Source organism: Dunckerocampus dactyliophorus, chromosome 8, assembly GCF_027744805.1.
Source record: "Dunckerocampus dactyliophorus isolate RoL2022-P2 chromosome 8, RoL_Ddac_1.1, whole genome shotgun sequence".
NCBI lineage: Eukaryota > Metazoa > Chordata > Actinopteri > Syngnathiformes > Syngnathidae > Dunckerocampus > Dunckerocampus dactyliophorus.
Genome location: NC_072826.1, coordinates 20,569,202 through 20,584,487, shown reverse-complemented (window position 1 = coordinate 20,584,487; position 15,286 = coordinate 20,569,202). Strand labels below are relative to the sequence as shown.

Genomic DNA, 15,286 nt, shown 5'->3' with positions numbered 1-15,286 from the left:
AATGTTTTACATCACTGTAAACTGTAGTGTGTGCATGCATAGGCGGCTCCACTCAACTAGAGCAACAGGGTTAGCAAAAGCTTATAAAGGTGGCGTCTCGGCATTTTTTGGTTTCCTGAACTTTTTTTGCCGTAGTAACATAATAGCTTAATCGTAACACTGTTACTATAGCATAGTAATAGCGTTTTCCGAAATACATACAGTATTTAAATGATTAGTAGTAGTTCCGAAGTATACGAGGTGTTGCAAAATTAGAACATGACCACATATTAGCCGCACCGCTGTATAAGCCGAAGGATTCAAAGTTTGAGAACAAAAGTAACGGCTTATACACTGGAAACTACAGTAGTCATCTATAGAAGTGAGTTGCTATGGACGGATGGACATTTGTGTAAACCAGTGGATGGCATCTGAAGAATGGACGGACGAACGTCTAATGCTTCTTATAGACAGACAAAGACAGCAAGTTGCTTCTGGGACATCTTGTTATAGTTGGTTAAAGACAGTCAGAAAGATTTGTGGGTACACTGTTCTGTCAATGGGGTGATACCATCAAAGGTTCTGCTTTTACACACGTGACACTTGACTTTTATGTTTTGAGAACATAAATGCACTCTTTTGGCTATGGAAATGGTGCAAACAGTCCACTAATGAGGCCTATGGGGTGCATTAGTGAAAGACAGACACCTCCAGCAGTCCTACTTCGGACTGCATGAACTGCTGTCCTGCATGTGTCCAACTACTATGAATATAAAACGCTTTTTTAAGCCTAACCCTTCCCCGGAATTTTCCAGGAGTGCACTATTCAAGTTTGGCAAATATTTCATGTGTTGCAGCATTGGGGGTCTACGCTTATTGTAGACAAGGCGGTCTCCTCTGACCCGTACATGCAAAACACGTGCAGGCATGCAGACGTTAAAATACACCTGAATATTTATCCACGGACACTGCACACCAACTGTGCAAGCTCTCTGAGGCCAGCCCATCTTGAAAAGTGACTTTTCGAGAAATCCAGTGTGCTGATGAGAAGACGACAGCTGAGAATGAGGTCCTGTGAATCATGATGTGTGCCACCAAAGACACAAGGCTTGGCTAATGCATTATAAAGCGCTAAAAGAGAGAGATGGCGGCAGCTGGCAGACCAGGGAAAAACCCCTTTGGGACACCGGGGTTCACTGCCTGGTGATTCAATGTGATGATTTGCTCCAGGACGTGCTTAAAAAGACATTTCACAAACTGCGTTTGATAGTCAATTGCGGAATGTAATGTTGACTAATACATCATAACACACCATAGCAATCCCCTGTGCAGTGGCGGTTTTAGCTATGGGCCACATATCAGGGGCGCTGCAAGGATGAGGGGGAAAAAAGATTATTTGTTCTCAGGGAGCGGGATATCAGCTCCCCCCAAACTGCTCACATGAAGTGGATATAACCACGCGTAGAACAAGAATCTGAAACATATTGTGGTGAGCTTGAGTCACACGGGAAGTAGGCTTTTATTTGCTAATAGCAGCATAGCAAACACTCACCCACACAGCACAAAATAACAGGGGGTCATCAACTCGAATCATTATCTCACTCACGAGAGAGAGAACGAGAGTTCTAGCAACACTGTGATGTCATCCCTGCTTAAGTTCACTTTACTTTAAGTTCACTTTTCCTATCCAATATAGCCAACATAGAAGTCAGTAATCCCTGCATCAAGTGGGACAGCGTATAACTCGTAAGGAGAGAAACCCATATCAATCTTGAGACAAGCGACACAATGCTCCATCGCAATCAACATTATTTTGTTTTTTGTAGTTATTATGCCCCGTCTGTCGCCCGAAGTCAGCTGGGATAGGCTGCAGCATACCTCGCGACCCTAATGAGGAGTATAGAAAATGGATGGATGGATGGATTATGCTGTTGTTTGTGGTCTTGTGTAAAAAGGTTTGAGCATCTTGCAATACAGTGATCATTTTTGTCCAATTTTGCCTTCAATCTTCAATCAACCAATACAGCACAAGCAGAAAATTGTACAAGAAAAGAAACACAAAGTCGATCCATAAACAAGCAACACAAATGACGTAATTTCCTCTTTCCGTCATAATCTACGTTTTGTGATAAAATGGTGACACAGAAGTGACCATTCTACTGTACTGCCCCAACAAAAGGAGGCTAAAAAGTGGTACACTTTACTTTGGCAACATAGACAAATGCATACCCAAGCCGACTGAGCCCAACATACTGAAAGTAGCAGAGGTGTGGACTCGAGTCACACGACTTGGACTTGAGTCACAATTTTGATGACTTTGGACTGAACTTGACAATATCATTAAAGACTTGCAACTCGACTTGGACATCAGTGACTCTGGACTTGAATTTAAGTTGACTTGACTTTAGTTTGACGACTTGAAAATACTTTAAAATTTTTATTGAATGTGTTAAATAAAATGTGACACCATTCAAAGTAGTCAGATCACGTCATCATTGCCAACAAGACAACATATTTTCCCTTTCGGTCTGCCTTGACCTGGACTTGCACGACATTACTTGAGACTTGACTCGAGACTTGAGTTTAAAGACTGGAGACTTACTTGAGCCTTGAGACTTACCACCTCTGGTAAATAGTACTTAGCAATACTACAGTATAAGAAGTAAAAACAGATGGTTTTTCGTACCAGATGAGACAAGTAACCCTATCCTCTGGTCATATACTGTACATCCTTTAAAATCCCTCACCTCACCAGCTGGTCCTCATATTGATCAACTTGTGAACCAGCATTTCGATGGAGTAATGATTGGCTCACATCTGTTCTTTTTGACCATCTTCTAGCCGGTCTTATCCGTCTATTGATCCAACCGTTTACATGTTTATACACTGTAAAGTGCAACGGGAGTCAGGTCATGGTCATCAGATGACGACAAAATGTCAGCTACTTTAGAGAGTGATAGTGAGAGTGGTAGTTTTTATGATTAGCTTTGAAAGGTAATTAATCATATGCGGATACAATTTTTTAAATGGAAATCCGCCGTTACTAATCGGTGGCCGATCGATAGGAGCATCCCTAAAAAAGACTAATAACTTTTTATCATTAACATAATTCAACTGGATAATATAAAAAACTAAATCTACTGTATATGTGATATTATACTAGCATTAATAATACTCTGATACTACATTGTTAACATAATTAAAAATGACTAACAATTAGGGCTGTCTAAGTAACTGTTGTTGGAACTATTTGACACATTTCTACAGTACAGAGGTACCTTGGCATACGAGTGTCCCAACTAACCAGTGTTTGGTAGATGTCAACTGTCTCTCGGCTGATTTTTTGCTTTGAACTGCAAGCTAAAATTTGCGTTACTAGCTTCTAGTTAACGACAGGCATAGCAGAGGACAGCTATTTGGGGGCTTCTGTCAATGTGACCATGACTGAAGGCGAGAATGGATGTAAATAGCATTAGCAGCATGCTAGCTAGCCACCAGGAAAGATTTTCGACACATCATCAAAACGTACGTACGACAAAGCAATTTAATTGGTCTTATTTATGATGTATTAGTAAAACTGTGACAGGAACATCAAATTAAAAGCATTAAATTAATACAGACCCATCATCCACCAGTACAAGCGTGGAGGTGCACCAACAAATATGCACATTAGCACTCAGGAAGTTCATCAAATCTTACCTTTATGCATTCCCACATAGTATCAGCATTTGGGAGCAAATATGAGGTGAAAGAAAAAGGAGAAAATTACAGTATAGTAGTCTACCTGTGCAGCGGGGAAAAAAGTTACATAGTGCGTTCAAGGACTGTTGAACAAAGTGGGACAAGTCTCCGCTCGCATTGAACATGCAAAAACTGGGGGATTTCTAACTGTGTATTTTTTGAATAAAATAATGGCCCATATTTCCAAAATGTATATCCCTTTACATAAAATGTGATGACGTTATTTACAAATTGTATCATTATTTGTAACTTCTAAATAACTTTATGTGCGCATGTTTACAAATGATTGTAATATTATTTTTTTAAGTGTTTTTTTATTTTTATCATTGCGCCTGAACGTTTCACACGGACTGTTGGTTGGGGACCCCTGCCTTACAGCATGCTTGGGGATATGATGTGCTCTTTTACACATTTCAAAATATTGTAAGACTGACACTTTTATATAACTGGCTTCTTTATTTTATAATGTAGGATTAATGTCTTCGTCAACAAGCGTGAATCGTATTGAATCAAATCGTATCGCACACTGCATCGAATCGTTCTGTTTTTAAAATATATTGTTTTTTTAATCGTATCTTAACCCGTCTAGATGCGTATCGAATCGTCTATCACAAAGTGATTTACATCCCTACTTATTATGGATAAAAATGTCTTTCTATCTGTGATTAATTGTAGTTAACTATGAACAAAATGCGATTAATCGTGATTAAATAATTCAATCAATTGACAGCCCTACTAATAATACATGATACAAATATAATTTATATATTTTTTGATGAATGATAAAATATAAATATAGAAATAAATATAAAAAGTCTGATATTATCTTTAATATAATTAAAATAAATAAATAGAAATATGAAATAATATACATACATATTTTATATGTATAGTATTATGTAATAGTATATTTTTTGTGGACAAAATATAAAAGCTTCAGTATTAACACAAGTTTGATTGCAAACCATTATTACCACATACCACAAAAAAGCAGCTTCTGGTTTAATTTCCTGTGTGACACGACAGCATATTGCATAGAGATGCTGTCATCTGATTGAACACACACACGTGCGCCTATCAGGCAGGCATTTAATCAAAAGGTGAGGCCTGTCATGATTTATTCATTCCCGTGTAAAACACCTCCCCCATCTTTTCCTTCGATATCAGCAAGCATCCGTCAATAATGAACACTAAAAATATGAAGCCATGTGACCGATAATGACTGCCTCTCCATGCCCTAAAAGGAGGAAAAGAACACCATGTTTTTCCTGCTCTCAGTCTGATTGAAGTTTGTCTTCCTGACAGTGCAGATTGTCCTGCTCTCACTGGGTAATATTCCTGAAAGCTTTGGACCGGCCTGCCTGGCACCAACGCTTCCCGTCGAGCTTTTGTGCGGGTCAACGCAGGCCAGAGGAGGAATGGCGGAGTGTTAAATGGACAGCCAGTAAAGTGGGAGGGAGGAAGGAGTATTTTTCCTGCAAAGTGTGTGTGTGTATGTGTGTGTGTGTGTGTGTGTGTGTGTAAATCCCTCACACACACTTTATCATAAGTATAAGGCTTTCACATGAGTGGTTTAACGACAACAGTAGCTGCTAGACCCACTGAAAAGGGGGAGAAAGAGCATGAATTGAAGATAAAGGGGCGAGAAAAGAGGGGGAGGCTGTTCTTGGACGAACGAGAGGGATGGATGGAGGGACGGTCTTTTATTCTGCTTTTGTCATGCAAATCACCTTCTGGGATTATTTCGGTCCATTTTCTGTGTGAAGGAATTGTGCAAAGGGGACATATATATATGTCTAAGGGAAGGGTGGCCAAAGTGCAGCACCGGGGGCCATTTGAAACGACTTCTAAGAATGTAAAAAAAGTGAGACGTCCATTAGCTTTGTCACCTTTGTCATTAAAGATCACAGTTTTAGTGTTTTTTTACGCTTTTGTATCACAATTAAGAGTGCTATAATGTAACTTAAAACATTGCCTTCACAGTGAATACACATTTAGGATCAATTATTATTATTTCCTAAGTTAATGGGAAAATTGCTGGGAATTGTGAATAATTGATTGTGTGGCCTCAACCTTGAGGTCTGACTGTATATTATTTAAAAAATGCTAAATAGCTAGCGTCCCCACGTATAACTGTAGTACAAATAGAGGTTGTCTTCTTTCCAATATGGCAGTGATTTATAAGTGCGCTATAACTGTCACAGTGTAACAATACACGCTCTAGGCAAGATGTCGAGAGGCTTAAATGACTTCCTTGGATACAAAAGCTGACCTCATCAGGTCAGACAATGAAGATGAAGCACAATGGACGTATTTCAAGGCCATATAGACCAAAAAAAAAACACAACACAACACGACACAGATGATTTGTGCTCTCACACCCCTGCATCCTGCACCTCGATCATAACACACGCTGTTGCAGTCCGGCACACCAAAGGATTTGTGAAAGATGCTGTCATGACGTGCTACACTACAAAACATTCAACTTGCAAAATGTTGAATGTTCAATTGACCCATGACTTCAAGCAGGAGATTCCTAAAAACGGCAGAGTGCTCGTGTCATTCAGAAGATCTTTGACTAGTGTTTTTGAAGTACGACAGCAGCGCGATCCGGTCAGATAAAAAACAGCAGCGCGATCCTGACACATAGAGGATGTTTGACTTGGGGGGGGGGGGTTGTCACAGATTCCTAAAAACAGCAGAGCTCTCCCGTCATATAAAGTATCTTTGACTGGCATTTTTGGGCTGGGTTTTTGGTAGTAGGTCCTTAAAGATAGCACAATGTTCCTGTCATATAGAGGACCTTTACTAGCCTATTTAGAGTAGGTTGTTGCACTCCTGTCATACAGAGGATCTTTTACTAGTTTTTGCAGTATGTACTTAAAAATAGCAGAACACTACTGCTTGGCAGTCATATAGAGGGTCTTTGAGTTGTGTAGCAGAGCGCTACTGTCATACAAAAAAATGTTTGACTACCCCCCCAGACTGTACTTAAAAACAGCAGAGCACTCCTGTTAAATAGAGGATCGTTGATGAGTCCTTAAAAAACTAGTAGGTCCTTAAAAACAGCATGATCTTTGACTAGTTTTTACAGTAGGTACTTCAAATAGCAGATCTCTCTAGGCATATAGAGGATCTTTGACAAGCATTTTTGTAAAAACAGTGATCCTGAATATAGAGGATCCTTGGCTTGTATTTTTGCACAGGTCTTTAAAAACAGCATAGCTCTCCTGTCATATAAAGTCATATAAAGTATCTTTGATTGGCATTTATGGGTTGTTGTTTTTTTAAGATCTTTGACTAGTCCTTAAAAACAGTAGCGCGATCCTGACACATAGAGGATGTTTGACTTGTGTGGGGGGGTTTTTGGCACAGATTCCTAAAAACAGCAGAGCTCTCCTGTCATGTAAAGTATCTTTGACTGGCATTTTTGGGCTGGGTTTTGGGTAGTAGGTCCTTAAAGATAGTATAATGTTCCTGTCATGTAGACGATCTTTGACTAGCCTATTTGCAGTAGGTCCTTAAAAACAGCTGAGCACTCCAGTCATATAGAGGATCTTTGACTAGTTTTTGCAGTATGTACTTTAAAACAGCACTACTGCACGGCAGTCATATAGAGGACCTATGAGTTATGTAGCAGTGCACTCCTGTCATACAAAAGAATGTTTGACCCCACCGACTCTCCTTAAAAACAGCAGAGCACTCCTGTTGAATACAAGATCTTTGACTAGTCCTTAAAAAACTACTACTATACAGTACAGTATATATCCTCTATATATAGAGGATCTTTGACTAGCGTTTTTTTCAGTTTTCTCCTTAAAACAGCAGATCACTCTTGTCATCTTTACCAGTGATGCTGAGTATAGAGGATCTTTGACTCGTGTTTTTGCAGTAGGTCCTTAAAACAGCAAAGTGATCCTGTCATATAGAGGATCTTTGACTTTTGTTTCTGTAGTAGGTCCTGAAAAACAGCAGAGCAATCCTGCCATGAAGAGGATGTTTGACTCGTCCTTAAAAACAGCAGAATGATCCTGTCACATACAGGATCTTTGACGTGTTTTTTTTGGCACGGATTCCTAAAAACAGCAAAGCTTTCCTCTCATATAAGTATCTATGATTGTCATTTTTGGGCTGTTTTTTTTGTGGTAGGTCCTTAAAGATAGCACAATTTTCCTGTCAAATACAGGATCTTTGACTAGTCTATTTGCAGTACGTACTTAAAAACAGTAGAACCACTACTGCACGGTAGTCGTATAAACAATGTTTCAGTTGTGTAGCAGAACGCTCCTGTCATACAAAAGAATGTTTGACTACCCCAACACCGACTCTCCTTAAAAACAGCAGAGCACTCCTCTGGAATAGAAGATCTTTGACTAGTCCTTAAAAAAGAAATACTATACAGTATACACTCCTGATCAAAATCTTAAGATCAGTTGAAAAATTGGTAGAACTTCTTAGTTTTAGCCATCAGGGGGGCATGACAGTGTGAATGCCTGACAGAAAATGAACATTTTGAGCAGATTTAGGCTTTTATAGCCTGTGGTCTTAAACTTTTGATCAGCTAATAAACAGCCTATTTCAGTTTAATTGTTGTTTTCAATAAATTACTTTTTCAAAATGCTTTTTGTCTCACTCCCCCTTCTTGTTTTTGCATATTGTACCTCTACTTAAAACCTCATTAAGATCCAAATGTGCAAAATGCCAATTCTAACAATTAAGATTTTGATCAGGACTGTATATCCTCTACATATAGAGGCTCCTTGACTAGCGTTTTTGAAATTTGTCCTTAAAAACAGCAAAGCTCTCCTATCACAGATATAAATGATTTTTGACTAGTTTCTACAGTAGGTACTTAAAAACAGCAGCTCACTCTTGTCATATGGAGGATCTTTGACTAGCATTTGTGTACCAGGTCCTTAAAAACAGCAGAATGATCCTGAATATAAAGGATCTTTAACTTGTGTTTTTGCAGTAGGTCCTTAAAAACAGCGGAGCGATCCTGTCATCTAGAAGATCTTTGTCTCGTCCTTAAAAAACAACAAAGTGCTCCTGTCATGTTGAAGATCTTTGACTAGTCCTTAAAAACAGCAGCGTGATCCTGTCATATATAGGATCTTTGACTTGTTTTTTGCAGTACGTCCCTAAAAACAGCAGAGAAATCCTGTCATATAGAAGATCTTTGACTAGTCCTTAAAAAAACAAAGTGTTCCTGTCATATGAAGGATTTTTGACTTGTGTTTTTGCAGTAAGTCCTTACAAACGGCATAGTGCCCCTGTTGTATAGATGATCTTGGACTTGCTGACCAGATGCCCCGCCAATTACTGTACTTTTGGTGGATAATATAAGGAAAATATTTGGTTTGTGTTCATTTTTACTTTACTTTACACTTTGCTCCTGTGGTGGACTCATCTAGTGTTGATGTTGTCAGACACAGTGAGATAATCATAATAAAAATAATAGAAGTACTTGTTGTTGTCCAGCTTGTCAGGCTTGCGGCGGCTTCAACAAAGGCAGTTTCCTGTCTTCACCACGTGCCCAACTATTACTGGAAGCTCTCATCATGGCAGTATAAATAGCGTATTGGCACATAACTCCGACCCAAACGGCCCAATCCTCTGTCTGTGACATTTAAGATGCCAGCATTAGAGCGTGGACCTCCGCCACGGCCAAACAATAACACCAAAACAGTGGCAGAGTTCCACTCCAGACCTGTAGGTGGCAGAGTGCTATAAACAAAAGCCTTGTTTACCCTGATGTCATCATGCTAGGCAGATACACGTTAGCATTGCTGAAACCAACATATCGAAACTGAGGTATCACCTTTTTAAACTCTCAAATGTAACATATCTGCTGTTAGATGTTCAATTAAGTGAACATCAATACACAAGCTCGAGTCGAGTTGACTTCCAAGTTGTTCTAATTTCGAATCAAGGTCAAACGTTCGCCACCATGAAATGTATTAAGTGTACAGGCAGTGTTTTATGTCACATTTTACAAGGGTAAAGAGAAGATAGACACTGCAGTCAGATGCTTTGTAATACGTTAGTAAATATGTTTCCTGTTCTACGGTTATTATCACACTTTCTGTGCCATCCATGGCACCCTTCTGTTGTGCCATCACAAAAAGCACACAAAAAAATAAGAACATTTGACTTAAGACATATTTTTTCCTTTGAAAATATTAATTGTGCTCTGAATTTGAGCACTTTTGGTGCGTTTCTGTGCTCATGTTTGAGCAGTGGCATGCAAAGAATGTTGGGAAGACATCAGCTGTCACACAGATTGACTTTTGTCTTTTTGAGTTTTTGGCCGAGAAATAGAAGAAGGCAGTCACATTGAGAAGATTGTTTGTGACTTCACACAAAGACGCACAAGAACGTCAGTGTGGGCTTCAAATCGCCTTCTGTTGATGGCTTCTCTGATGTGTGACTGTGCCTCCAGGAAATGAAGAGAGTCATCCACTCGCAGTAAAAAGACACTTCATTAGGGACACCTGCCACCATCTAATGAGCTCCAATACCGTCATTTTACTAAATTACACATTTACAAAGATTTTTTTAAAAGGCACACTTTCAAGAGGTTTCAATTACATATAAAAGGAACACCGCTAATGTTTGTTGTGGTTTGCAGGGTTGCACAAAAACTACCCACACCCACCCAAAAACTGCAGAGATTCATGTGATTTTTACACAATGATGGTATTTGCATTATTATAATTACATACAGTGTTACGCTAATAGTATTAAAGGGAAAAACATTAATTTAATAAATACAAGTTACAAAAGTCTTATAATAAGAATAATTTCTTATTTAACATTTTTAGCCTATTCATTTTATTTTTTACCTAATACTGCCAATACATTTTCTTTACCTAATATTACGACTACCACTACTCCTAATAGCATTATTATTATTATTATTATTATTATTATTATTATTATTATTATTATTATTATTATTATCATTCTTATTATTATTGTCATTCTTATTATTATTATTATTATTATTATTATCATCATCATTATTATTATTATTATTAGTAGTAGTAGTAGTAGTAGTAGTAGTATTATCATTATTATTATTATTATTATTATTATTATTATTATTATTATTCTGCGATTGGCTGGCGACCAGTCCAGGGTGTACCCCGCCTGTCGCCCGAAGTCAGCTGGGGTAGGCTCCAGCATGCCCCCGCGGCCCTAATGAGGATGAAGCGGTATAGAAAATGGATGGATGGATTATTATTATTATTATTATTATTATTATCATCATTATTATTATTATTAGTAGTAGTAGTAGTAGTAGTAGTAGTAGTAGTAGTATTATCATTATTATTATTATCATCATTATTGTTATTATTATTATTATTATTATTATTATTATTATTATTATTATTATTATTATTATTCTGCGATTGGCTGGCGACCAGTCCAGGGTGTACCCCGCCTGTCGCCCGAAGTCAGCTGGGATAGGCTCCAGCATGCCCCTGCGACCCTAATGAGGAGAAGCGGTATAGAAAATGGATGGATGGATGGATTATTATTATTGTTATTATTATTATATATATTATTATTGAGTATAGAAAGCTAAAATTTCTCTCCCTGCAGTTTCTGTCATATGACTGATAAATCCTACCTATAATACAAACATTTCATGAATAAGTACAAGTTGCAAAAGTTCACAAACTATTGTAATAACACCACTAATACTAATAGTAATAATAATAATAATAATACATTATTAAGTGTAACTGTCTATCTAAAAATACTTAATTTTCCTCACAGGTCTGATAAATCATATATATATATAGATAGATTGTATATATCAAATCATTAAATTCATAAATACAAGTAAAAAACAAAGCGTTATAATAGAAAAAGTTCTAATAATAAAAGTTCAGTCTGTGAAGGTGGCATACTGTATTTCTAGTAATGTGTCTTATTTAGCTGAAAGCATAACAAACAATACTGTATACACGCTGTAGCAAGTTAAAACTGCTACGTTATGGACTCATCACATTTAGAGGAAGCCCTTTTTAGGGTTCCAGTCTGCTTGACTCATCAGCTCTAGCGGATGAAGGACCGGAGGGCAGGATGAGTCAGATGTATTGCATTGTGTTCCTAATGAAGTGTCCAGTGGCGGAGTGAATAGAGATCATGTTCAAAGTCGTAATATGATGATAAGAACATCATCATCATCATCATCATCACACTGAGCCACAGCGAGATGACCTGAGGCAGGAGTCGCAACACAAAGCTGCCTCACATTGAACGCAACAGTGACTCACTGGCGTCTGATTACAGCACTTTTGGCTAAATTGTCTCATGTCTGTGCCAGATGATGACGATGATGATGACGACCATAGAGCTTTTGTAAATGCGATCCACAATAATGCAGCTTAATGGAAATGTATTATTCATACAGAGGAGTCACTTTCACTGCTTGCTTTGGGGATGATAAATTAGCCTGCTGTCACGATCAAGCCATTTATGTTTACTTTGAATTGCACTTATGAGACACTTCATTAGGTACACCTGCAGCAAGAGATATTCATTTAAAGGTCCGCTGAGATGCGAAGCTTCACGATGTTCCAACAGTGATGTGTCCCAAACGCCAAACCTCCATCATCTCCCTCACCTGTCTGCCCCACTTTTTACAGAAGACGCGGTGAAACGCTCGCTAATAACCAGCAATAAATACGAATGTGTCTGTCATGTTTAAGTTTAGCCACGCTGCAGTCATGCCGCCGCCTGCTCAGACCAGTGCTGTGACATCAGCTTTCATAGTCTTTCTTTTTAGTAGCCTCTAAATAAAAAAAACATCCTACTTATTTTAAAAGCTCTGAAGTGTCGTATTGCAGCGCAGTGGGAGGCCGTGAGGAGCGTCAATAAATAAATACATTGCATGTAACATCCCCCCATCACTGGTATGGATGACTCACTGCTATTTTTAAAAAATACTGGAAGACAACTTACTCGAGCGAGACACAACATTAGGTACACCTGCACTATCTACCGTTAAGGTTTAGTGTCACGCGTACGGTAGATGCCATATAGAGGATCTTTGACTCGTTCTTTTTGTTTAAGTTGTTCCTTAAAAACAGCAACCTGTCATACGGAGGATTTGATTTTATTTTTTTGCAATAGTTGCAGCAGATTCCTAAAACCAACAGGGAACTTTGTCATAGTTAGGATCTTTGACAAGTGATTGTTTGCAGTTGGACCTTAAAAACAGCAGCCTGTCAAATGGAGGGTCTTTGATTAGTAATTTCCTTGTAGATCATTAAAAAGCGCTCACATCATATGGGGGATCTTTGACTGTTTTTGTTTTTTTGCAGTCGGTCCTAAAAACAGCAGCCTGGAAGGTCTCTGATCTGTGTTTTTGCAGTAAATTATAAGAAATCAGTCACGTACAGGATCTTTGACCAGTATTTTTGTAGTACATCCTTAAAAACAGCAGCCTGTCATTACATTTTTGCAATCGGACCTTAAAAACAGCAGCCTGTCAAATAGACCGTCTTTGACTCATATTTTTGTGCAGCAACAGATTCCTAAAAATAGCAGGATCTTGGACTTGGACTCATGGACCTGTTTTTAGGGGATCTTTGACTCACATATTTGCAGTAGATATTTAAAAACAGCAGAACACTCTTGTCATATAGATGATCATTCACTAGCGTTTTTGCAGTCGGTCTGTAAAAACAACAGCTTCTTGCATAGAGGATCTTTAGCATTTTTGCAGTCAGGACTTAAAAATTAGTCGTATAGAGGATCTTTGACTTGTGTGTTGTTTGTTTTGCAGCAGGTTCCGAAAAACAGCGGGGAACTTTGTCAGATAGAGGATCTCGGACTAGCGTTTTTGCAGAAGAGCCTTAAAAAACAGACGTGTGCGCTTGTCATATTGAGGATCTTTGACAAGCATTTTTGCAATAGGTCTTCAAAACAGCAGATCACTCCACACTCTCCCATGACTTAGCAGCAGACGTTGTAATGAAACCTTTGCTGAGTCAGCACATATGCTCCCATCCACACTTCAGTCTATTGGCTGAGAGCAGGTTGAGCGCATTAAGATGCTCAAGTTCCTGCAGCCACTTGACTTATGAGTGTCCCGACAGTGATTTAGCATATCCATGCAGCACACACACACACACACACACACACACACACACACACACATCTCAGTGATTCAACAAGGATGGAGACAAGTGGACGTTGAAGTTGAGCACAAAACTAACTCCAACTCACCAGCTTTGAGGTTCTGGTGTAAGCTGCTGATGAAGTGCAAGAGAGAAGCCAAAAAAGGTCCCACGGTCACCCAGTTTGTGCAGGGTGTGAGTAGTATCCAAGTTGAAAGCCCACACGTGGGTCAGCAGAGTCCACAGCAGCCAGAGGACGCTGGTCTTTGGAGCCCGAGGAGGACACCCACAGGAGGGGAGGGAGTTCCAACCAGCATGTCCCAATCCTAGTACGGCTTCCATGGCCAGATAGATGAAGAGCTTCCAGTGAGGCCAAAAGAAGAGGAAATCCTGCTCCTCCTGTGGCGGGGAAATCCTCTTTTTGTTGCTGTTTTTTTGGGAGGTGCAGTCAGTGTGAGGACGCAGCAGCAGCAGCAGCAGGCTGGGAAAATGTGCTCCCGGTTTATACCAGTGCAAGTGTGCAAGCAATAGGCGCCTCCCCCCCACCCCCCGCTTCTCCATGGAGGACAAGTGCCTTGAATAGACCGCTCACTCCTCCCCCCTCTCCATCCTCATACACACACACGCACAAACACACACACACTGGCTCTCAGCTGACAGCAACACTCAAGGGACTGCTGCCAAAATACCAGGCAAGGTTGTCAAGGTACTTGGAGGCCATTGGATACACACAGAGTGGGTGGAAAAAATACAAACAAAAATAAAAATACACCACACCGTTTTATCCGTTGGGTTCACACGGTCCAAAGCGAGGTTTAACTCATTCAATGGCACTTATTCAAATACTTACAAATGAACAAACAGGGACAATTATTATTATTATTAATTATGTCTTACTGGATACTGTTGTAAGACTTTGTCATTTATTTACTTTATTTTTCATTTTTATATTTTGCATATTTATTATTTTTTAAAGTTTGTTATTGTCTTACCGAAGGCTGTTGTAAGAGTATTTATTTATTTGTTTGTTTGTCACTTATTCATTCATTTATTGAAATTTTTGTCCCATTTTTCTATTTCCATATTTTATTTTTAATGTTTGTTATTGTCTTACTGGAGAAAGAGACTTAATTTTTTTTTTTACATTCATTTATTTGTTGCATTTGTTTGAGTTTGAGTTGTTTGGGGGGAGGGGGGGTATTTACATGTTTGTACTTTCTTTATTTTTACTTTTACTATTTTTACTTTCTTTAATTTTTCTTTTGTTTGTTTTATTGTCTTCTTGGAGAATGAGACTTTTAAAAGAATTATTAACTGTAATCATTTATTTATAATTTGTTTGCTAATTTATTTTAGGTTTTAATTTTCCCCATTTTAATTAATTTTAGTAACATTTTAGTATTTTTAAAGTCATTTATTTAATGTTTTGC

The 15,286-nt window shown here is 38.6% G+C and overlaps 1 protein-coding gene across 4 annotated transcripts in view; it reads right to left on the bottom strand.

Moving 5' to 3' along the window:
- itga7 (integrin, alpha 7) overlaps positions 1–14,342 on the bottom strand; it is a 49,730-nt gene extending 35,388 nt beyond the window's left edge. For all 4 annotated transcript variants that reach the window (XR_008572289.1, XM_054785298.1, XM_054785300.1 and 1 more), the window contains exon 1: positions 13,966–14,342. Coding sequence is in view for 3 of the 4 variants with exons in the window: in XM_054785298.1 (XP_054641273.1) it covers positions 13,966–14,198 (233 nt within the window). In the remaining variant the exon portion in view is untranslated. The remainder of the gene's footprint in view (positions 1–13,965) is intronic.
- Positions 14,343–15,286: the final 944 nt, after the last annotated feature.